The sequence below is a fragment of the Dipodomys spectabilis genome, unplaced genomic scaffold, assembly GCF_019054845.1.
Source record: "Dipodomys spectabilis isolate Male_0828 unplaced genomic scaffold, ASM1905484v1 ptg000125l, whole genome shotgun sequence".
Classification (NCBI taxonomy): Eukaryota; Metazoa; Chordata; class Mammalia; order Rodentia; family Heteromyidae; genus Dipodomys; species Dipodomys spectabilis.
The window spans coordinates 1,506,502-1,530,982 of record NW_024870802.1 but is presented as its reverse complement, the minus strand read 5'-3'; the positions used below and the strand labels follow the sequence as shown (position 1 = coordinate 1,530,982).

Below are 24,481 nucleotides of genomic sequence, written 5' to 3'. Positions count from 1 at the left end.
AAAGGTTTTATGCACAAGTGTCTATTTTTCCATAGCTTAACTTCTTATTAAATATAAGTATTATAAGAAAGAATCATCCAAGGGTAGATGTCAGTGGTAGCTCAGGCCTGTAGTCATAGCTATGTAGGAAGCTGATATGTAAGGATAAAGGTTCAAAGCCAGTCCAAGCAGATAAAAAGCCTATGAGATTTTTTTCTTAATTGTCAAGGTGATATACAGAATTGTTGTAGTTACAGAAGTAAGGTAATAAGTGAATTTTTTATTTAACTTGTTGCATATGGAAGTGTAGCTGTTGCTCAAGTGGTAGACTGCCAGACCTGAGAGAGGGGGGGACAGTACCTATGCTCTGAATTCAAGCTTTAGTACCAACACACAGACACAGACACAGATACAGACACACACACAGACACAGACACACACACACACACACACACACAATACTAATGTATCATTGTGATCTTCTGCTTCAAAGTACTTGCTATCTCCAGCAATTATTCTTATTTAATAAATTCAAATAAATAAATTGTAAATATTTGTTATCATATTCTCATAGCTGTTAAAATGATGGTATGAAGCCTAAGGAATACTCTTGTATTTTTGCCATTAATATATTAATTTATTCAGCAAAATTTACTTAAATTCTTTCTGTGTACTATACCCAAATATTGTTCTGTGTGTTGGAATTGTGAAGTGAAGAATCCTAACAAGGTCATTATTCTTAAAGAACATATATTTTTTGTATACAAAGACAGTAGAAATGTTCACCAATAAAATAATTTTTGAGCCGGGCACCAGTGGCTCATGCCTGTAATCGTAGCTACTCAGGAGGCTGAGATCTGAGGATCTCGGTTCAAAGCCAGTCCGGGCAAGAAAGTCCGGGAGACTCTTATCTCCAATAAACTACTAGAAAACCAGAAGCGGTGTTATGGCTCAAGCAGTAGAGCACTTGCCTTGAGCTGAAGAGCTGAGGGACAGCACCCAAGCCCAGAATTCAAGCCCCACAACCGACAAAATAATAATAATAATAATAATTTTTGATTACGGTGTTTTTGGAAAAAAGGTTCATACTATAGTATAGAGTAGGTGGGGAAGGCAGCTACTTTAGTTTTCTGGACCATCAACTATATTAGGTACTAGTATAATAAGTTTTTGTAGTAGCAGCTGAATCATGTTCTTTGCCCATTGGAATTTATTTTTAACATTATTGGTTATTCCAAAAATTTATTCAGCAATTAAAAGAATGATAAAACTTTTATATGTTAAAAATGAAAAATAATTTGAGGGAGTATAATAATGAGTTAAGCTGTTAGCATACAAAGGAATTAGCAATATTAGAGTGTGTGTGTGCCTGTGTGTCTTTCTATGTGTCTTTAGTGATGAACATGCTTTTCTTTTTACAAATGTATTATTTATTTTTCTGAGATTTCCTGGTTTCTCTTTACCTCTTTAGTTGATTATTCTTTTCCTTGTTTCTGTTTATGAATAATTTTGATTTTCATGTTTCTCCTCATATGAGGCCTATCCAGAAGTGGAAATTTTAGTGGTTGCTTATGAAAATTCATAATTCAAATTTCCTAGCCCATTTTAGAACTTCCCAAGGGTTTTGGAATTAATCTGATCTCAGATTGGGCAAGAAATGGACTTTTTTTTGTAACAGAGTAAAAGTTTTGCTTTTTATTTTTGATATACAAAGAACTACTAGTCATATTGATTAATTGAAACCATGATGATTACTAAGTAAAAACATTCAACTCTTATCTTTTAGGCACATTTCCTATTTTATAGCATTTCACATGGAATTCTTGGCTCACATTCTTGAATTATTTTATAGTAGTTTCTAAGCACTTAATGGCATAACCTATGCAAAGATCATTGTTAGTAGTTGAATATATTCAATATTCTTGGTAAAGTTTTAATGCCACCATATATTTGATTTACAGTTTGATTCCAAATGTTTTATTATGTGATGGAGCATTAACATTTTGGTGAACTTAGGTTCAGCAGGTTTCAAATTTTATTTTATTTTGATTTTTCAGATTGCATTCTCACAACACAATACAATCATGGATCTTGTGCAGTTTTTTGTCACCTTCTTCAGGTAATTTGCTTTTACTGACTTTTGACCTGTTAAGGCCATATGCTGGTATATATTCTGTCAATCTGTTAAACAAATTATCAATTACCTAACCTTACAATGTGTGCTATTTTTTTTATTCGTGTATTTTCCTCCTTCCCATCCTGTACTAGAATTCCGATTACCTTTTCCAGAGAGGTCTGCACATATTTTCTGTTAAGAGCCAGTCCATACACGTTTCAAGATTTTTTATCTGTATAGTCTCTGTTACATCTATGAATCATTCTTGCTTTAATACAGAAGAAATTAATGACAGTATGGAAACAAATGGAAAAAGCAGTGATCCAATAAAATTCTTATTATGAAACATCTGGTAGGCTGATTTTGGCTTTTGAATATAATTTGCCCAACTTGTGATCCAGCTTATGACTTAAATCCTTTATTGAATACTACAGGTAGCATTTTCTATTATTAGATAATTTTTAACTGAGATTAATTTTCTTATAATATTTCTTTTAATTCACCCATATGGGTCCATACATAATATGTTTACTTTCTCAACCGTACATACACTTTCAGATTTTTAAATTTAGTTCTTCGATTTACTTATTTCCTATTCATCTATCCATTTTTCTTTTACATATTAGTCACTTGTTATAAAATAATTTATGTTAAAAGTTTTTACTTTTCAGAACTTAATGTAATAGTTACCATTAATATTTGTAAACAATGTATTCATACTTTTTTTGTTTTCTCATTCTATTATTTATTATTACATAGTGGTACAAAGGAGTTTCAGTACCAGAACTCAGATTATGAATGTAATGAATCTTGATCAATGATATATCACTAATATTTTATATTGTTTCTTAAAGACAAAACTTGAGAAACATCTTTTTAGTATATTTACATTTTATATTTTATACTTATTAATAAAATGAGTTTAAGGTTATTAATGAAGATATAATGTAATTTTAGAGAGCACTAGAAGTTACAATTACATGAGCATTATTTAATAAATGGAGATAAAACAACTTTTTGATGTAAAATAGTATTGGTAGAAATATAAAATTCACTTATGTATAAAATTCATGAAGTTGAATATATATGTAAATATTTAAATGTTTAGGGTTTTATTTTAAGCTTCTGAATCTGTGTGCATATTTAAGTAATAACTCTTTTATTAAACAAAATAAAGCTAGTATTAAAGTGCACCATGTCTTAGAGATGATCCTATTTATTAAGTTTTCATCTTGGACAACATGAAGTAAAATATTCTAGTCATTGTATGAGATCAAATGTATTTGATAGGCCTTTTGTCATTTAAATTTCTTCTAGCAGTGAAATGTAAATTAGGTAATTTAAAAACCATTTCATTGTTAAGAAAAAACATGAAGAGAATATTTTAAGTTTTATTATTTATTTTTTAAAAGGCCACTGCTAAATTGTAAAAGTTTTAAACAGGGAACATTTATGGATGTCACTCTTCCATCAGGCCATCTAATCCAGCTATTAGGGTACCAGAGGTGAGTGAATGTGTCAGATTTTCAGTTTAGTCATAGTTCTATGGGTATTAGTTATCCAACTCTGTCAGGTATTTTACTTCTATATTGTGGACAGGTTTTTTTTTGTGGTAAATCTAACTGGGCCAGTACTAAGAGATAATTTATAGGTATAGCTTGGTTCTGATCATAGTTTTTTTTTTTTTTCTGTCACCTTAAGTTACCTGATTTCTTCAGAGTTCCATTTCATATGTAGAATTAAAGGGCTTTTGTTATTGTTCTTGTTAAGAGTATGTGACATAATACCATAAATTACTACTGAAGCAAATTATTTTCAAGTAGTTTTTATTATGTGAAATGGAAAACTATGTCTGAATCTGAAATGTCAGAATTAATTCTTCTAATGGAATAGTTAAATGGAGGTTTGGTTGGTAATTTTTAATGCTGACAGTAATTTTCACTGTACCACTAGGAATAGTTGCTATATTTGTCAAGTAGATACAGTTTGAGAAGTTGTACTTGGTCTGTTAATCTTACCTGAAATGACAAGGATATAATGTAGTGGTTACTCCAACTACTTTGTATATCGATTTTAATTATATATTTAATGATGGAATTTACTACTGTATGGATTCATGGATACAATTAAACCATTATGAGCCACAATTGAGCCTTTTCTTCCCTTTCCCCAAATCTCCTTATAATAAGAGGCTGTGATTACATTTGAATTCTTAGTTATCTGTATTGTTTCTGACCTCTTGTGTAATAAGGTTCAAATTATTGCTTTTTCCTCTTACATTGTATATTTACCAATGTGTACACATCTGTATATATGGAAGCATATGGTGTTAAATCCCTTTGGGGATCATTTTACACACAGTTTTTAAGATATTTCTGAATTAGTCCTTTTTGGCTTCATCCATCTGTTTAGTTGATGGATTCTAGATTTTAAACTGATTTGAGGATTATGGCTTTCTATTAAAGCAACTACTCAGCCTCCTGTTCCTTCATTATTACTTAAAACTAGATGTTAAATAGCACCACCTTGGGCTGCCAACCTGCTTTTTCTTTCAGGATACAATCATCCCTACAGATCTTGTGGACCATCCTACTGGCTGCTCCTACAATATTGTTCATGTAATTACAGGAATTGTAGTTTCTGAATTCTGGTAGTTAAATTCTGACAACTGTCCTTTATCACTGTGGGTACCCATCAATTTATAGTAATTAGCATACAGCCCTATATTAACCTTTCCGTTTTCAGCTCTGGTTTGCAGAAGAAAGCTAAAACTAATCTTTATGATGAGTGTCTCTAATGAACATGTTCCTAATGCTCTAAAGTCAATGGTGTGGCTTCTGGGCTCTCCCATGGAGTTTAAGTGTCTGGTAGTAGTTCTGGCTTTACATAGTATGCCAATTCCAGCATACATACTATCTCTTGAAGCTTTATTTCTTTCTCTTCTATCTGTTAGTACAATTCAAACATTTTAACTTTACTTTTTTTTATTCATCATTTTTTTCTTGGCTTTGAGTAATCATTCTAACAAGTTTATATCATCTCCTTGTCTGAAAATATACATTAAACTTCAGGATATATCTCTGGTTTAGGAAAAAATATGTACTAAAGCTGACCATCAGTGGTTTATGCCTAGCTCTTCAGTAGACTGAGATCTATCTGAAGATCATGGTTCCAAGCCAGCCCAGGCAGGAAAGTCTGAGATTCCTATTTTCAATTAAATACTGAAAAAAGCTGAGAAATGGCTCAAAGTGGTAGAGCACTATCCTTTAACACAAAATACCAGGGCCAGTGTTGAGGCCCTAGGACTGGCACAAAAAAATTCACTAAAATCTTATTTATATGGTCTTAAATCCGGTCTTTCTTTAAATTCTACCATGCCCCCAAACTGAACCATATTCCCATTGCTCCTGTTTGGACATGCCGACTAGTTTTCTACTATAAACATCAGGTCAGCACTTCAAACCATATGCATTTTGGAGCATTTCAATTATAGATCGTAAGATTCAATATTCTTAGCCTATAGTAACTGTTGAGTAAACACTCTACATTCTGTGCCTGTTTAGCTATAAGCATATTACTTCACCAGTTTCACCCAGTGATCTTTATTGAGTTTTTAATCTCTGTCAGTGAAACCTAAGTGAGATTTTTAAAAATATATTTGTACCATAATAACATAAATGTATTTAATAAAAACTTAAAAATTGCATTTTAAGTTGGTTAACATTTTTTGCTGGGCACCAGTAGCTTACTCTTATAATCCTAGCTACTCGAGAGTCTGAGATCTGAGGATCGTGGTTCAAAGCCAGCCCAGGCCGGAAAATCCTTGCGACTCTTATCTCTAATGAACCACCAGAAAAATGGAAGTGGTGCTGTAGCTCAAGTGATAGAGTGCTTTCCTTGAGCTGAAGAGTTCAGGGACAACACCCAGGCCCAGAATTCAAGCCCCACAACCAACAAAAAAGAAAAAAAGAAAAAAAGTGAAAAAGAAAAAAAAAAAACAAGAAAACATTTTAATTAGTAAGTAATAGTCTTCAAGTAGATTATCAGTTCTTAACAAATAATTAAAGTAAATTATTTGACATGTATTTCTTCATTAACAGAATACCCTAGTTTCTGATGTTTTCAATGAAATAAAAATTATGTACCCTAACTACTTTTAAAAATTTCAAATGTATTTCTAGCTACTCAAGAGGCTAAGATCTTAGGATCATGGCTCAAAGCCAGCTAGGGCAGGAAAGTCTGTGAGACTCATCTCCACTTAACTGCTAAAAATGTCAGAGGTGGAGCTGTGATTCAAGTGGTAGAGTACTAGCCTTGAACAAAAAATGCTCAAGAACAATGTCCAGGCCCTGAGTTTAAGCCCCATGACTAGCAAAAAAAGTTGGATATTTGAAACCTACAATTGAATACTCAAAAATTGCTATAAAAATGACACTGTTGTCCCAGTTTTTACATTTTGACAACGATATTTCTACCAAAGAATTTTTTGTCACTTAAAGCTGATTTTATGATCTAAACTTGTATCAGATGATGCTACTTTTATTGAAGTATTTTTATTTTTCCCTTCATAATATTAACTTGTAAATTTCACGTTATTTTCTTTTTCACTCAATATTTTTGACCATTTTATGAAGGACAAAATTGGATTTTGAGCATATCTCTCCCTAAGTTTTCATACTCACTCTTTTATTCTGTAGGTAATTAGCTTATATACTTCCTTTCTGTTTTTCCTATTTCCATTGGGAGCATTATACCTGAGGAGTGTTGAACCTTACAAATCTCTTGTCCTACATTTCTATAGCAGTTTCTTTCTTTCTTTTTTTAAAGAAAGTCTAATTATCTGTTCTCCCAATACTTATTCTGTGGAAAAAGCCAATAGAAGCTATTTGTAGTATAAAAGGGAAAAAAAGACCATAAAGAAAGTAGTAAAAACTTAAAACTTGTCCGAAAATTAAATTAAAGCATACTTATTTGATGTTATCTTTTAAAACTTTTAGTCTATAATATAGTATGAGAAAGCAAAAGATAAACCTAGAATCTATCATTTAATGTAATAAAATTTTGCTTCTGCATGTAAAGACAAGCAGGCAGAAAAGAGTATGTAGAACACTGCTCAAAATGGTCGTTCAAGAAGTGTAGGTGGTGAAAATATTGTCATTCTTTAGGATTCTAGGATTACTTTTTATGTTACTCACCAAAGGATGAAAGTAACATTTCAGTTGTGCTATACATACTTGAAAGTCTTCATTTGTGTGTTTGTTTCCGTGTTTTGATTTTAATAGAACAAATATTAAGTTCATTTTAATATTAATTTAAAAATGTCTGTAACTGTTTGTAATGTAATCTCTTGCAAGTCAATGTTGTTTGCCATGTAATCTCTTAGAAATCTTAGAGTGCTTATATAGTATTACTTTGGTGGAAGGATAATATGTCTAATAAATGTCAGAAAAACATTCAAATGAGGGCTGGGAAGGTGGCTTCAGTGGTAGAGTGGTTGCCTTGCATGCATGAGGCCCTGGGTTCAATTCCTCAGCAGCACATAAACAGAAAAAGCTGGAAGTGGTGCTCCAGTGGTAATGTGCAAGCCCTGAGCAAAAGCAGCTCAGGGACAGCACTCAGGCCCTGAGTTCAAGCCCCAGGACTGGAAAAAATATTCAAATGAATTAAAATATTAATCCTATTCATTTAAGAAAAGTTTCTTAACAGCTACTATGGTGTAGGTATTGAGATATATTTTGTTGTGCCTTTAGTATTTACTGAAGACTTAAAATATCATTTAAAAATATTTTGTTAAACTATTGATTTATTAGACAATTTGTTTACATTATCATGATCTCTTTATTGCTAATCTAATAGAAATTAGCCTACAGAATATTTGATATAACTCCCTAAGCATGCATCTCTCTTCAGAATTTATAATAGTTAATACTATTTACTTTATATTGAATTATGATAGATGTGATACTTTTCATGAGTCATGGGATTTAAATCAGATAAGATTTGAGCTCTTGGAGAAATTCATTGTCTTTATCATAACAAGTGAATATCATGCAATTATTTTGGAGGAAATATTGTGATTATCAGTATCAAAATATACTTTGACATTCATAGTTAATCATTAAATATAACTGAATTTTGTTTTAACTGTTGTGTCTACTTTTATAATCATTCTGGAAGAAATATTTGACATGATTTGGTATCTGAGTATAAAGTGACAAAATTAAATGTTTTTACATTTTAATTGTCAGTTACGGTGAAACAAAAAGTCTGGGGAAAGAACTTTCAAGTCAAGACCTGTGAAGCATGAGCTTACTTAAACTCTTTAAAGCTCAACTTTCTGATTTTTTACATGAATACATGACAGAAAATATGTACATTATGTGTGTTTGTGGTAATTGAAGAGTTAATACTTCTAACTTATATACCATAGTGATTGGTATATAGTATTTAACAGATGTCTTTTGCTTTTATTATGAATGATATAAATGTGTTTAGCTTTGACATAACTTTGTATCTCTTCTGCTAATTCTTAAGGTTATGATGATCTCATGGGAATTCATATGGAAAGATCCTCAAACTTTATTGAAAGTATCAACTCTCAGTAGCGTATTTTAACATTTATACTATTAGCCTGACAGTATGAAGGAGTGTAGCCCCTGTGATAATAACCAAGGCTAGAACAGTGTTTCTCATTCTAGGTACTACTAGCAGTTTGGATTGCCAAAACCTTTGTTGTTCAGGCCGTAGGTTATTTAGAACCATCATACAAGATACCCATTGTTATATAATCAAAAATGCCTTTAGTTTTTGCCAGATATCTCCTGGAAGAGTGGTAGGACAAAGCTCTCCTAGTTGAGAAGCACTGGAGAGGAAGGAATCATGTAGTCTTTTTCATACCAAACTTCTTCAGTTATATCTGCAAAACAGAAGTTGGTAACAATTCATAAAATAACATTTTCATAGTTTGATCTGATTTAACATGGTAGGCACTGAGTTGTGTCACCAGTTTCTCAGAAAAAGACTTAAATAGATGTTTCATCACTATTAGAGTTTTCCAAGAGGGAATCTGAAGGAGATAATCTCTTGGATCCTTTTTAATGATAAATCTTGTCATGTTTGACAGAACTAAATATACGATTTGGAAATCTTTCCAAATGAGGTCATAGTTGAAACCATGAGAATAACTGAGGCTTTCTATTTGAGAGCAAAAGAGCTTTGACAAATTAATCGTAAGTTTTCAAGGATGTCCATAATTTCATAGAAGGAATCTGAAATGTAGCCTAATTTTGAAGGCTCTCCTATCCTCAAAAAAGTATTAGAAGAGTTTCAAAGATTGAATGTTTTGTCAATAAATACTTGTTTATTTAATTTGTAGAAAATTCTGATGAAGGAGAGTTGGGGTGGGGTGGGAAAGGGAAAGTGGGAGAAAAACAAGGGAGAGGGTAACAATATTTAATAAGGAATGTACTTATTACCTTATGCATATAACTGTAACCCCTCTGTATATCACCTTGACAATAAAATTTTTAAAAAAGAAAGTTCTGATGAATGTTGATTGAAAAAAATTTCTGAGCAAATTGTCCTCTAAAAGTTTGAATATTATATAAATATTAGTTATTATTAATATTTTTATTAATGTACTCACCAGATAACAGATTATAAAAAATTAAATGAGTAAATTTGAAAGGTTTTTTTGTTTGTGTTACTTACTAGACAATGGGATTATATGTGTATATATTTCAATTGTCCATGTTTTATTTTGTGCTTTCTTTTCCAGTTGTTTTTTATCCTTATTACTTGTGGCTGCTGTTGTATGGAAGATCAAGCAAACTTGTTGGGCTTCTAGACGGAGAGAGGTATTGATAATATTATTTAAAGGTTTGACTGAACACAATGAATCTTTATTTCTTAAATAATACATTTCTTTGGAGTACATTTTAAAAATTAATTTTACTTTTTGTTTTTGAACAGTATTATATTTATAGCTTCAAATTAAACTACCATTGTCAAAATAAGACAGTATCTGATGAAAATTTTGCTAGTTGCTATTTTATTATAGTGTTAAAATTGATTGTAAATACAAATATTGTTAGTTAAATAATCAATTTCTAGGACTTTAGTTATTCTGTAGGGACATAATTTACTGTTTGTTGGTATGTTTTGCATTTTAAAAGAAAGTTTTGAACAATAAACATTTATTTGGGGCTTTAGAGAAAATTTATCTTTTAGAAATTTATTGTACTATTCTTTTGGAGTGAGTATCAATGTTTTTCCATTTCTGATTGGTAATACAACTCTAGTTAAAAAGGTCATTCATTTCATAAGTTACTTTATCAGAATCAATGATGTTCTTACAATTGTAAGATTGATAAAAGCAGTAATACACAAAATGACAACTGATATAAATATTAATATATTTATAGTGATATCAGTGTATACTCTAAGTGCTATACATATATTTATGATGATATATTTGTATGTGTAGATATACATATGTACAACATATATGTGTGTGTGTGTGTATATATATATATATATATATATATATATATATATTAGTTTCTCAACTATGGAGAAAGACCCAGGGAAGCAGTCATCTGAGTGGTGAAATATCTAGTAGATGTATTATTTTCTAACTCATAATGAGAAAGTGATTTCTATTTTCATTACTTTTGTACTCATATTCTGTTTTTACTAATATTAGTATTAATTTTATTTGTACCATTTATAGTATTAACATATCATTTTATTGTGTATTTCCAAGTATATATACTTTTACAAATATAAATTGATAATAAAGATATTTAAAAACAGTCCAGAATATTATAAGCCATAGAATTAGGTATCTTATTTTAAGCACCCATCAAGTCACAGAGCCCACATATAATATATTTTCAAGCCTGAGGTCTTCCATCTGTCTAATAAATTATTTACTTCATTACAGCATTTATGATGCTGTATATGATCAGAATAATATCACTTCAAGTTTACTTGATGTGGCTCCATGATGAAATTAATTCATTTAATAGCAGCTTGCAAAATATTATTTTGCAAGAAGTGCAATTTTTGTGTCGATTAACTACCTTCTGGGCATACTAGATAACCTATTAGAATGAAATTATAAATTCAGGAACTTAAAAAAGTCTGAAGGCAATAGGAAGACCTTCCATAATGTAATAGAACTAATGACAATTTATGTCTGTAGCCATCAGAAAAGAAGACTCTGTAGGGAGGTCTTCCTGCTGCATCCTGACAAGTATTGTCTACATATCTAATCTCTATACTTTATTAAAATGGAACTTTGTAAGTGTAACATTGTGAATGATAAATATTTCTTGGCTATCAGCTGGCATCGGAGTATAAATTGGTAGTCTCTTTGAATTTCCTTATCTCTAAAAAAAATGTTTGTGCTGTATAACCAATTCCCAGTTTGGAATCTTTAGAACTCTAGAGATATTTATGTGTGTTAGTTAAGTTTAGAATCAATACCAGGTATTTAATATTTGGAAACTAATATGAATAGCTCATTTTCTCATTTACTTACTTTCATACTTAAAACCCAAATTTTATTCTTCTTAAAATTGTGTCACTTCACTTAATAATGCCATTGTTACATATTAATAGATACTCTGTTGAAATGATAGTGCTTTAGTTTTGGAACTAAAAAATGACTTATCAGTTCCAGTCTAGGTTTGTAAATATAAATGTCTTTTGCATACTCACTCAGAAAAGTGCCCTTTCCCCCCAAAACTAATCTAAGTAATGCTTCTTTCTGTTAACAAAAATAGAAGTGTTTATGTTTAACTTGATAATCTCTGCCAAAATAGAAATCAGTGTTGTTAGATATCATATTTTATATGAGTTGAAATGTATTTTGAAGAAGTTTGAAAAATTTAATTTTATTAAATTCTCATAAGTGAAAAGTGGTAAATATCTTTGATAACAATATGTTCATGTCAAAAGGAGACATGACATTGCCTATTGACTGTCAGAAGTTTATCATTAGAAAATAATTTGTATTATAGAAAGATGAATATCTCATTTTGGTCTAATGAACCCCCAAAGATTTCTAAACACACTATTTCCACTTAATGTGATAATCTCATTTATAGACATTCTGAGTAGAGGCAAAATATCTTATTTGTCTGTCTTTCATTACTTAATTTGAACTCTTCATTTAACTTTAATGTTGCCCAATTTAAAAAAGGTTTATAGTTTTGCTTATGTGAGTATGTTACTGTGTCTTTTTGTGTCTGAAACATTTTTTTAATTGTAAGACTTAAAAGACACATATAATCAATAGAAAAGCAATTTATTTATAATAGAAAAAGAAAATTATTTATAAGAATTCTTAGAATTTTATAGTTTGGTTATAGTGGTAGTTGTTCTTGCCTTTATAAATATAAGGACTATTTAAGGTGAAAATAAACTTTGGAAAAAGTTAACCACAGAAATTAAATTAAACATACTTCTTTTAAATTATTTGACACTTTAGTTCTTATAAACATACACCTACTCTTTGTGATATAATTTAATTATTAGAGGTCTGTTTTTAATATTATTCACTTTGAATAATTCTTCTGAGAATTGTCTCTTAAAAATGGAATTATGGAAGTCTTAAAGTTTGATATTATCCCTTCATATATGAGCCTTAACTTTATTTCTGTGATAACACTGTTAAAGATACAGAACTTTCTTTAAGGCTGTCTGAAATTGTTACTGTAGCTTTTGTGTGTGTGTGTGTGTGTGTGTGTGTGTGTGTGTGTGTGTGTGTGTGTGTGTGTGTTTTGTCGGTCCTGGGGCCTGAACTCTGGGCTGGGCGCTGTCATTCAGCATTTCAGCTCAAGGCTAGTGCTCTACCATTTGAGCCATAGCGCCACTTCCACTTCTCGCCTTTTCTGCTTATGTGGTGCTGAGGAATCAAACCCAGGGCCTCATGCATGCAAGGCAAGCACTCTACCACTGAGCCACCTTCCCAGCCCTTAGCTTGTGGTTTTTAATAGAGTTATTGAAAACATTAGCTTCAATGTCATATTCCTGAAATATTTGGAGCCAACATGTTAAATTGAGTCTACTGACATGCTGTCATGCTTAATAGTCTTAATTAAAAAAATTTAATTGTTATTATAAAGGTTATATACAGAAAGCTTACAGTTATTGTAAGTCAGGTAAAAAGTACATTTTTTTTGGACATGCCTTTCCTTGCTCTCTCCCAGTTTTTCCCTCCCATCTCCACCCACAAGTTGTTTTGTTTATTTCAATGTAGTATCCAATGAGTACTATTGCTGCATTTGTTCATGCAGAAGTCTTAATTTTTAAATTAAAATTTGAATTTTAGTTGGTATGTAGCATAAACACATAAAATGTAATTTCTCTTTGCAATAAGTATATTTAATCATATACTTGACTAAGAGGGCAAAACTGTTAAGGATATGTTAATAGTTGAAAGAGATGAAATTCCTTTTTTTCAATTAGAAACAATCAGTCCATGTTAAATGCTGGGAGATAAGACAGTGTACTAGGGGTGATTGATTTTGTATTCTTAATGTTCTGCTTTGCTGCATATTTCCCACACATTCTTCATAAAACCTAGATTGGATTTATCATTATCACCCAGGAGTTTGGGTTAAAAATAAACTAAAACCCATATATAAAGTTGTAGTAACTTTAACAAATCATGTTTCTAATCAATGTGAGAGAAATATTTTATTCTTAGAAACTGGTTTGTGTCATGTAATATGAAACATTTATCTCAAATAGATGTGGACAATTTATTATTACTTTATGAATAGTTATTTGCCTGGCTGATGAGCTACATAAATTAAGCAGTAAATCAGTTTTGTTTCCTTTAGATTACTAGTAATTTACATATAACCTTTGGCTATTCTTTTATCTTAGGGTATTCATATAAGTTGCATGAAATTGTTTTCTATATAGAAAGTGCTTTGAAATGCAAAATATAATCAAAATGCATTATTATTTTAGGACAGTTGTGCTGCTAAAATAATATGATTGAGACTATGGTGAATATTTGAGGAGTCTGAATGGAGTGCACAAGGAAGCCAAATTACAACCTCTGTTAAGTCATCTACAGAGGCTTCTTTTTTTTTTTTAAATCAATCTGTTGAAATAAATGAAACTGTCAAAGTACTTAGAGCACTGCATTTTTTTACGCTAACTCTATTTAGAAATAATGCTATTGTTACTCTGTTATGCCAATTAGACTCTCTAGCCTTTTGTTTAAATGAAATTATTAGAAGAATAAATTCATAAAATACAGTGAAGTTAGTAGGTGATGTTGACTGAGGCTGTATGTGTTCTGCTCAGGGCTTTTAATGCAAGTCCTCTCAAGCTGTCCATGAACTCTGGATATCAGTATATTTATGGCCATTAATGATATACTTATTGGGTAATCCAACTCCAATTACTGGCAACATGATCCAATTTTAAGGAAAATGGTATCTTTATTTATCTAGCTAGATCATAATAAGCATATTTACGAAGAACCTCTTAGTTGCTTAATTGCTTAGCAAAAAATAATTTGTTTTGGTCAGTCGTGGGGCTTGAACTCTGGGCCTGGGACCTGTCCTTGAGCTCTTCAGCTCAAGACTAAGCCCTTTACCACTCTGAGCCACAGCATCACTTCTGGTTTTTGACTGGTTATTTGGAGATAAGAGTCTCATGGGCTTTCTTGCATGGTCTGGCTTTGAACTATGATCCTCATATTTCAGCCTCCTGAGTAGCTAGGATTATAAATATAAGCCACCAGTGCCCAGCTTAGCAAATACTTTTTAATCAAGTAAATAATATTAACTAAACAACTCTGATGGATTTAGTTTCAAAATGAAGGATTTCATAAGTTTGTAAAGCAAAATGAATTTAGTGCCTCAGGGAATATGGAAAATTTTTGATTAGCTTCCAGAACATTAACAGAATATTAACACAACATTTTTCTCAGTAATCTTAATAGTTTACAAATTAGAATTAGTGCCATTTAGAGCATATCTTTCTTTAAAATTTTCTTTACTGTGTGTGATAAAATGGAGTACTGTGGTTTAATTTTTCATTGAGGTATAGTAGTGTAATTTTTTCTAGATGAAAACTTTATTTTATTCAAGAAATCAAAATTATTATTTATCTAATTCAATTTGTTTTTCATTCAGTGTTATGGGACCTATTTTATTACTAACATTTATATGAATTAGAAGTACATGAGATAATGTGACCAGGATATCATGAAAGCTAGCAATCTATAAACAATTAAGAATGGTTAAGATTTATTTCATTTCTGCTGAATATGTTGATAGTTTTGTCTATTTTTAACTCAAAGAAATTTAATAGTTTATGATTCAAACTGTATTTTAAGATATTTTAAAGCAGTGCACAAGCATATTTTCCTTATTTTGTTAAAATTCTTATTTCTACATCTCCTAATTAGCAAATTGCCTGCTCATTAGTGAACAAGAAGGAGGTATTTTAATAGCTATTAGTTTAATTAGGATGGTGAAAATCAAATTCTCCAGACAAAGCTGGCAAGGAGAATAATGCATAATAAGTAACAGTCACAATATCTATTATCCTTTTTTGTTTAACCTTTATAAAACCTTTACAGTCTTGCTTCTTGATGAGTGAAATACTTAGTGGCAGCTTGACTACTATCATCCTTTATCTAGTTGTTAGTCTACTTATTATGCCTCATTATTGTGCTTAGAATTTTTATTTTTCTTAAAATAAATGTTTGTTGAACTTCAAATGAAGGTGACTTTGATACTGAAAGCTGGCAGTTAACGATAACAGTAGAATGCATGTGGTTACATAGAATCACGTCTGGCAGAGGTTATTGTCATACATAGTAAGTGGCCATCTCACTTGGTACAGGCTATTAAATCTTGGTCTATGTGTTACTTCAGCTAGAAGAAAAAAGGATATTATAAATCCTTTTTTCAATATTGAAGTTCACAAGAAACAGTATAAGTTCTAATTGGCTTCATTTTTTAATATCAAAAATTTAATATTGAAAGTGAACTTAATCTGAATACATGAATGCTAAAAAATAAGGCATATTCTTTGAAGATAGAACATCAAATTACTTAAGGCATGCTTTAGAGTTTTGTTTGATTAAATTTTTTAAATGGTAGCAGTATTTCAGTTAATATTGATCATAAAATAATATTTACAGACACTGGGTGTGTAACTTTTTGGCCAGAATTTAGACTAAATATAAAGCTCTCACCATATTCTCAATGCTTGGACAAAGCACAGATTTTATCTTAATGAGGGGAGGAATAGGTGAATAAAACACCAATGAGGAATCTTTTGAGAAAGGCTTTCAGAGCAAATTTGATCTTTTTTTTTCTTGCATGTGTGCTAGTTTTGGGGTTTAAACTCAGGGCCTGGGCACTGTACCTGAGCATTTTTGCTCAAAGCTATCACTCTACAACTTGAGCCCTGTTTCCACTCTGGCTTTTTTTTAGTGGTTAATTGGAGATAACAGTTTCAGGGACTACCCTTCTAGGGTTGGCTTTGACCTGCAATCCTTATATCTCAGCCTCCCTAGTAGCTAGGATTACCTGTGTAAGCCACCAGCACCTGGCTAGTAAATGTCAGGATTTACTTAAACTTAGTGTTCAAAATAAAATAGTCAAATACTTCAAAGTTAGAGCTCAAGGCATTTGAACAGTGTCACATCTATTCATAGTTTTCTTTAGCTTTTAGCTCCTGTTTCCATTACTCTTGTTTCTTCACAGTATAATCTACCTGAATATTTTTTCCCTGAATACTTTCTTTTTTCCTTCTTTCATAGGTTAATAGTATTTCATTGTGTGAAACTAGGCTCTGTCTAGTCCAAGATTGCAATGAACTTTCCCCCCATTTTTACCTAGAAATGCCTTTTAGTATTCCAGCAAAAAGCTGGAAGTGATGCCTTTTAGTATTCCAGCAAAAAGCTGGAAGGGAAGATGTGACCATTGTTGTTTTTTTCTTTTCTGCAGGTAGTAGGGGTTGAACTCAGGGCCTAAGTGCTGCCCTAGCCTTTTCTGATCAAGGCTGAGGCTCCACTGCTTGGATTAAGGCTCTTCCAGTTTTTTGGTGGCTAACTGGAGATAAGAGTTTCATAAACTTTCTTGTCCAAATTGACTTCAAACACTGATTCCCCGATCTCAGCCTCCTGAATAGCAAGGATTACAGGCAAGAGCCTCCTGCCGCTGGCCACTTTGGCATTTTAAAAATAGGTAAATTTTATAGGTTTGTATGTGATAGGTGAGAGAAATACTACTTTTCAGTAAGATAGGAATTTTCCCTCAACCACTGAGCATGTCATAATAACCTAACCTGAAATTACAACGAGGAGACAGTAGAACATGGAGAAAGGAAGTTAGGGAGCACTCATGATCATTATTTGATGTCCTTATGTTTGAAAAGTGGAAAATATATTCAAAAGGGGAGAAAGTTCATATAGTCCACTGAACAGAAGAACTAAATCTTTGCTGAATGCCTAAGTGTAAAAATTACTACCAAGACTAGGTGAATATTATAAATGCTATTTGCGAGGGGTTGTCCTTATAGCAAAGGATGCAATGTCTGTAGGGAACTCATAATGCTGCACAGAACTGGGAGTACACTAACCTCTACATTCCACCACTAGGTGGAGACAGTTGGTTACACTAGACCTCATCAAATAGTATATGAGCTATGAATAGGTAAACTTTTGCTGGATGGAGAAATTGATAAGTATGTGAATAAATGTGTGTACAGGAAATGCCACAAAAATACTGGAAGATGTGAAAGTATCTATTGCTTTCAAAGTATTAAATAATCAAATGTGAATGCATGATTAAGAAAGGTTTGAAAGATGCTTCAATACTTTGGTTGTCTGATTGTAGGACAACTTGTGATAGAAAAAGAAATGAGAAGCACGGAAGTATATAAACAGTTTAAAGCAGTAAATTTTTCCAAAACTTGTTAATGCAATTATTAATTACAAAATCTTGATCCCATTTTTCTTAAACTTGAAAAAAAGCAAACTTCCTATAACCAAATGTACTTATACAAATGAAGAAAAAGTATGCCCTGCTTGTTCAATTTTCAAAAAAATTATTATAATTGCCAATAATATTCCAATGAAATAAATGCCTTCTAATTGAATTTTGGAATGACTAAAACTTGTGGAAATTTATTGAAATAAGATTTCAAAACTGTATAGAACATTATTGCTAACATAATGAGAATAACAGAGTTTATAAATATTACTTAATTAATTATTAATTAATAATTATAATAAACATGGCTTTTTAAAAAACACTAAACTTGGTGTTTTTAATAGGAAGTGTGTAGATGCTTTTTATTTTAGGAATTTACAAAATACACTTTTTAAAACATCAGAGCTTGGAAACTGATTTAAGCAGAACACATTATGCATCTTCTTCTTTTCTTGCTTAATGTTCAGTTTTAGAAAATACATATTCTTAATGGGCCATCCACTCTCAAGTCATTTTGTTTACTAAGCTAGAACTGAGATCTGAGCATTTGGGTATGTAGTAAAACCTTTAAAACAGAATGAATTGCATTAAAGAATGTTTACATCCATTTGCAGTGTACCAGTGAATGGTGTTGCACTCCTGCCCTAGGTAGGATTAAACTGAGAAACAATCTCTGTGTACATTGTTGCATTTGTTTTCTGAATGTCTGAAGTTTTTGTTTTGTTGACATCTGGTGCATTTTTCAACTTAATTCATAACAGAGGTTTTATTCTATTTTCATTGTTGATCACATAACCATTACCCATTCCAAGTATTAGAACACTTTCACTTTCTGCTTTCTAATAATACTTTCTTGCTACAGTTGCATTTTATAAATATTCATATGTACACATACATGCATATATGCACACAGATATATACATATGTGAACAAAATTAAATGAAAGAAAAAACCCAGTTTTATATGTTGATTTTGTATCCAACCATTTTACTGAATTAGTTTATTAGTTCTAACTAGTAGTTTTTTTAGATGGGGAATCTTTATGGCTTTTACATATAAGATCATTCTATCAGCAAAGAGGAAAATTTCTTTCTCCTTTACTATTTGGATACTTATAATTTCTTTTTCTTTTCTAACTGCTCCTGCTAATATTTGCAGTACTATGTTAAAGAAAGGCAATGAGAAACTAGAAATCTTTATCTTGAACTTTATTATGTAAAGAAAAATTCACTGTTAGATCAATTAAGTATGGTTATAGTTTTGAGCATTTCTTTTTTTTTTTTATTGTAAAGCTACTATACAGAGGGTTACAGTTACATGAGTGAGGTACTGAGTACACTTCCTCTTGAACATTGTTACCCCCTCCATTGTTTTCCCCCTACCATCCCCTCCCTCCCTCCCTTCCCCGAGGTTTTTTTTTTTTTTTTGATTGTGATTAAATGATTACATAATTTCAAAGTCACAAGTTCATTCTAACTTCCCTGGAGCAAATTGTCTACCACAGTCTGTAATATATAACAGTGTTTACATGTTATATACCATATTTGTGATCAGCAGCATGGGGATATTTAGTAGTGGTTCAACCAGATGAGCGGGAGTTCTTTGTTTCTTAAGTCCTGTTAGTTTTGTCGTATCACCTAACCTTTTGGATTTAGCATCCACTTATGAGGGAGACCATGTACTGTTTGTCTCTTCGTTCTTGGCTTACCTCGCTCAACATGATTCCTTCTAGCTCCATCCATTTCCCTGCAAATGCCATTATTTTGTCATTTCTAATGGCTGCATAATATTCCATTGTGTATAGATACCACAATTTTTGGATCCATTCATCTGTGGTGGGGCATCTAGGTTGTTTCCATATCCTAGCTATTGCGAACAGTGCTGCAATAAACATGGAGGTGCACGTGTCCTTGTATATTGGTTCCTGTTGTTCAGGGTAGATGCCTAGAAGTGGTATGACTGGGTTGTAAGGGAGGTCAATCTTTAGCTTTCTAAGGACCCTCCAGACTGCTTTCCAAAGTGGTTGTATAAGTGTACATTCCCACCAGCAGTGTAATAGGGTTCCTCTTTCTCCACATCCCCTCCAGCATTTGTCGTTGGCTGATTTGTGGATGTGGGACATTCTGACTGGGGTAAGGTGGTATCTCAGGGTTGTCTTTATTTGCATTTCCTTCACCACCAGGGATGATGAACATTTCCTCATGTGTTTCTTTGCCATTTTTATTTCTTCATTTGAGAAGTCCCTCTTTAGTTCCCTTGCCCATTTAGTAATTGGTTTGTTAGGTTTGGGAGGGATTAGTTTCTTGAGTTCCCTGTATATACAGGATGTTAACCCCTTGTCTGATATATTGCTGGTAAATATTTTTTCCCAATTAGTTGGTTGTCTTTCTAGCTTAGTTGCGATAGATTTAGCTGTGCAGAAGCTTTTTATTTTAAGGTAGTCCCATTTGTCGAGTCTCTCTCCAACTTGTTGTGACCCTGGGACTCTGTTCAGGAAGTTCCTTCCTGTGCCTATTAGTTCAAGTGTCTCTCCTACTCTGTCCTGCAGTAGTTTCAGAGATTCAGGTTTAATGTTAAGGTCTTTAATCCATTTTGAGTTGATGTTGGTGCATGGTGATAGGCTGGGGTCCACTTTTAGTTTTCTGCATGTGGCTGCCCAGTTTTCCCAGCACCAACGGTTGAAGAGGCTGTGTTTCTTCCATTGTATGTCTTTGGCTCCTTTGTCGAATATCAGCTGGCTGTAGGCCTGTGGATTTATATCTGGATCTTCTATTCTGTTCCATTGGTCTTCGGGTCTGTTTTTGTGCCAGTACCATGCTGTCTTTGTGATTATAGCTCTGTAGTAGAGTTTGAAGTTTGGCATGGATAGCCCTCCCATATTGTCTTTATCCCCTAGAATTGTTTTGGCTATTCCAGGTCTTTTGTTGTTCCATATAAATTTTTGGACTGTTTTCTGTATTTCAGTGATGTAGGTCATTGGGATTTTAATAGGAATTGCATTGAATTTGTATATTAGTTTTGGAAGTATCACCATCTTTACTATATTAAGTCGGCCTATCCAGGAGCATGGGAGGTCTTTCCATTTCCTAGTGTCTTCTGTAATTTCTTTCTTTAACTTTTTATAGTTCTCATTAAATAGTTCTTTTACATCTTTGGTTAGGTTAATTCCTAAATATTTTTTTTTTTGGGAGGTTATTGTGAATGGGGTTGCTCCCTTTATTTCCCTCTCTTCCTGTGCGTTATCAGTGTATAGGAAGGCAACTGATTTTTGTGGGTTTATTTTGTATCCTGCTATTTTACCGAAGTGACTTATGATTTCTAAAAGTTTGGGGATGGAGTTTTTGGGATCGTGGAGGTATAGTATCATGTCGTCTGCAAAAAGGGATAGTTTAACTTCTTCTTTCCCTATGCGGATCCCTTATTGCCCTGGCTAAGGGTTCTAGGACTATGTTGAAGAGGAGTGGAGACAGTGGGCATCCTTGCCTTGTTTCTGTTTTTAGGAGGATTGGTTGTAGCTTTTCCCCATTAAGTATAATATTGGCTATTGGTCTGTCATAAATGGCTTTTATTGTTTTTAGAAATGTTCCTTCTATTCCTATTTTCTCCAGAGCTTTTAGCATGAATGAATGTTGAATTTTATCAAAGGCCTTTTCTGCATCTGTGGCAATAATCATGTGATTCTTGACCTTGGCTCTGTTGATATGCTGGATTACATTTATTGACTTACGTATGTTAAACCATCCCTGTGTCTCTGGGATGAAGCCTACCTGATCATAGTGTATTATTTTTTTTATGTGTTTCTGGATTCTGTTAGCTAGAATCTTGTTAAGGATCTTTGCATCTGTGTTCATCAAGTAGACTGGCCTGTAATTCTCCTTTTTGGTTGGGTCTTTGCCTGGTTGGGGATGAGTGTGATATTGGCTTCGTAGAATGAGTTTGGGATAGCTCCCTCCTTCTCTGTTTCTCTGAAGAGCTTGAGGAGTATGGGTATTAGTTCTTCTTTAAAGGTCTTATAGAATTTTGCTGTGAATCCATCTGGTCCTGGGCTTTTTTTTGTTGGAAGACTTTTGATAGCTTCCTGTATCTCATTATAGGATATTGGCTTATTTAATTGGTTAACTTCTTCTTTGCTCAGTTTGGGTAACTTGTATTTCTCTAAAAATGCATCCATTTCCGCCAGATTTTCTTCCTTTAGAGAGTATAGCTTTTGAAAGTAGTCTGTTAGAATTGTTTGGATATCTTGGGTACGTGTTGTGATGTTTCCCGTGGCATCCCTAATCCTATTTATATGGGTTTCCTCTCTTCTTTTTTTAATTAATCTTGCCAACAGGCCATCAATTTTGTTTATTTTTTCAAAGAACCAGCTTTTTGTTGGTTTATTTTGGTTATGGTTTTCTGATTTTCTAATTGGTTAATCTCTGCTCTCAATTTGGTTATCTGGCTTCGTCTAGTAGCTTTAGGTCCCATTTTTTCTTGTTTTTCTAGCTGTTTTAGTTGCAACATGAGATTATTTACTTGGTCTGTCTCCATTCTCTTGATGTGGGCACTGAGGGCAATAAATTTGCCCCTCAGGACTGCTTTTGCTGTGTCCCACAAGTTTCTCTGTGAGGTGTTTTCATTTTCATTGAGTTGTAGGAAATGCTTTATTTCTTCTCTGATCTCTTCTGTTACCCAGGCCTTGTTAAGGAGTGTGCTGTTCAATTTCCATGTATTAGAGAAATTTCTGCGGTATGCTTTGTTATTGAGAGCTAGCTTGATTCCACTGTGGTCAGATAGGATACAGGGGATTATGTCGATCCCTTTGTATTTGCTTAAGTTCCTTGCATGAACTATGATATGTTCTATTTTGGAGAAAGTTCCATGAGCTGCTGAGAAGAATGTGTACTGTGTTGTTTTAGGGTGAAATACTCTGTAGATGTCAGTTAATTCCGCTTGAAGTATGGCCTCACTTAATTCGGTAGCTTCTTTGCCAATCCTCTGGTTGGTAGACCTGTCCTTTGGTGAGAGTGGCGTGTTAAAGTCTCCTAGTATTATCGTATTGGGATCTATTTTATTCTGTAAGTTTGAGAGCATTTGTTTAACATATCTGGGTGCACCGATATTTGGGGCATATAAGTTGATGATGGTTATATCCTCCTCTTGGATTGTTCCCTTTATTAATATGTAGTGTCCGTCCTTGTCTTTCTGTACTGATTTTAATGAAAAGTTTATTTTGTCAGATATCAGGATAGCTGCACCTGCTTTCTTATTGGGGGAATTTGATTGGTAGATCCTTTTCCACCCCTTCACTCTGAGTTTGTTTGTATGTTTGGCTGAGAGGTGGGTCTCCTGAAGGCAACAGATGGATGGGTCTTGTTTTCTGATCCAATCCTCAGTTCGTTTTCTTTTAATTGGCGAATTCAGCCCATTTATATTAAGAGAAAGTATAGAGAGATGCATTGTTGTCCCTGCCATTCCGTTTTCCTAAGTTTTTCTTTTTTCCTTTCCTCTGTGCTTGCTCAGTTAGACTTTGAGTAATGCCTGTTTGGGGCAGGTCCCAGTTCCTGGTTGCTTTCTTCAGGTTGTGTCCCCCCTCTTAGAATTCTTTGTAATGCTGGCTTAATGTTTATGTATTCATTTAGTTTTTCTTTGCTATTAAAAGTTTTCAGTTCTCCATCGAATGTGAATGCTAGCTTTGCCAGGTATATCAGTCTGGGTTGGCAGTTATTGGCTCTCAGGGCTCGTATGGTGCTTTCCCAGGCTTTTCTTGCATTCATTGTTTGTGTGGAGAGATCTGCAGTGATTCTAATTTTTTTCCCGTTGTAGTATAGCTCCTTCTTCATTTTTGCTGCATGCAGGATTGTTTCCTTATTATTCAGATCCATCATTTTTACTATAATGTGTCTAGAAGTGTTTCTCCTGGGATCTTGCTTGTTGGGTGTTCGATAAGCTTTTGTGATGTAGTTAAGATGGTCGTTTTTGAGGTGGGGAAAATTTTCATTGACTATTTTGTTAAATAGGTGTTGCATTCCCTTGCTCTGGAATTCCTCACCTTCGTCCACTCCGATTATGCGAAGGTTAAATTTTTTAGCATTATCTGCTTGCTCTTGAATTTCCCTTTGGTTTAATTTGAGTGATTTTTCCATATCTGTCACTTTTTGGTCCAGTTGGTGTATTTTGTCTTCTGTATCTGACACTCTACCTTCCATTTCATTCACTCTGTTGACCGTGGCTTCTATTGTGGTTTGCATGGTGGAAATGGATCCCTTTATGGATTCAATGTTGGTTCTCAGAGTACTGATCTCACCTCTCAATGAGGTGAGATCAGTATGCATTACCTCTAAGTTGGCATTTATCTTACTTCTTACTGAGGTTTGTGCAGCTTCTATTTTTGCATCCAATTTTTGTTTGATATCCTGTATATCTTTTG

General features: G+C 32.9%; 1 protein-coding gene across 1 annotated transcript in view; it reads left to right on the top strand.

Moving 5' to 3' along the window:
* The window catches only part of Atrnl1 (attractin like 1), a 501,851-nt gene that overhangs the window by 158,897 nt on the left and 318,473 nt on the right, over positions 1-24,481 (top strand). Inside the window, exons 25-26 of the mRNA XM_042689560.1 lie at positions 2,037-2,098; positions 9,873-9,951. Coding sequence (XP_042545494.1) covers positions 2,037-2,098; positions 9,873-9,951 — 141 coding nt within the window. The remainder of the gene's footprint in view (positions 1-2,036; positions 2,099-9,872; positions 9,952-24,481) is intronic.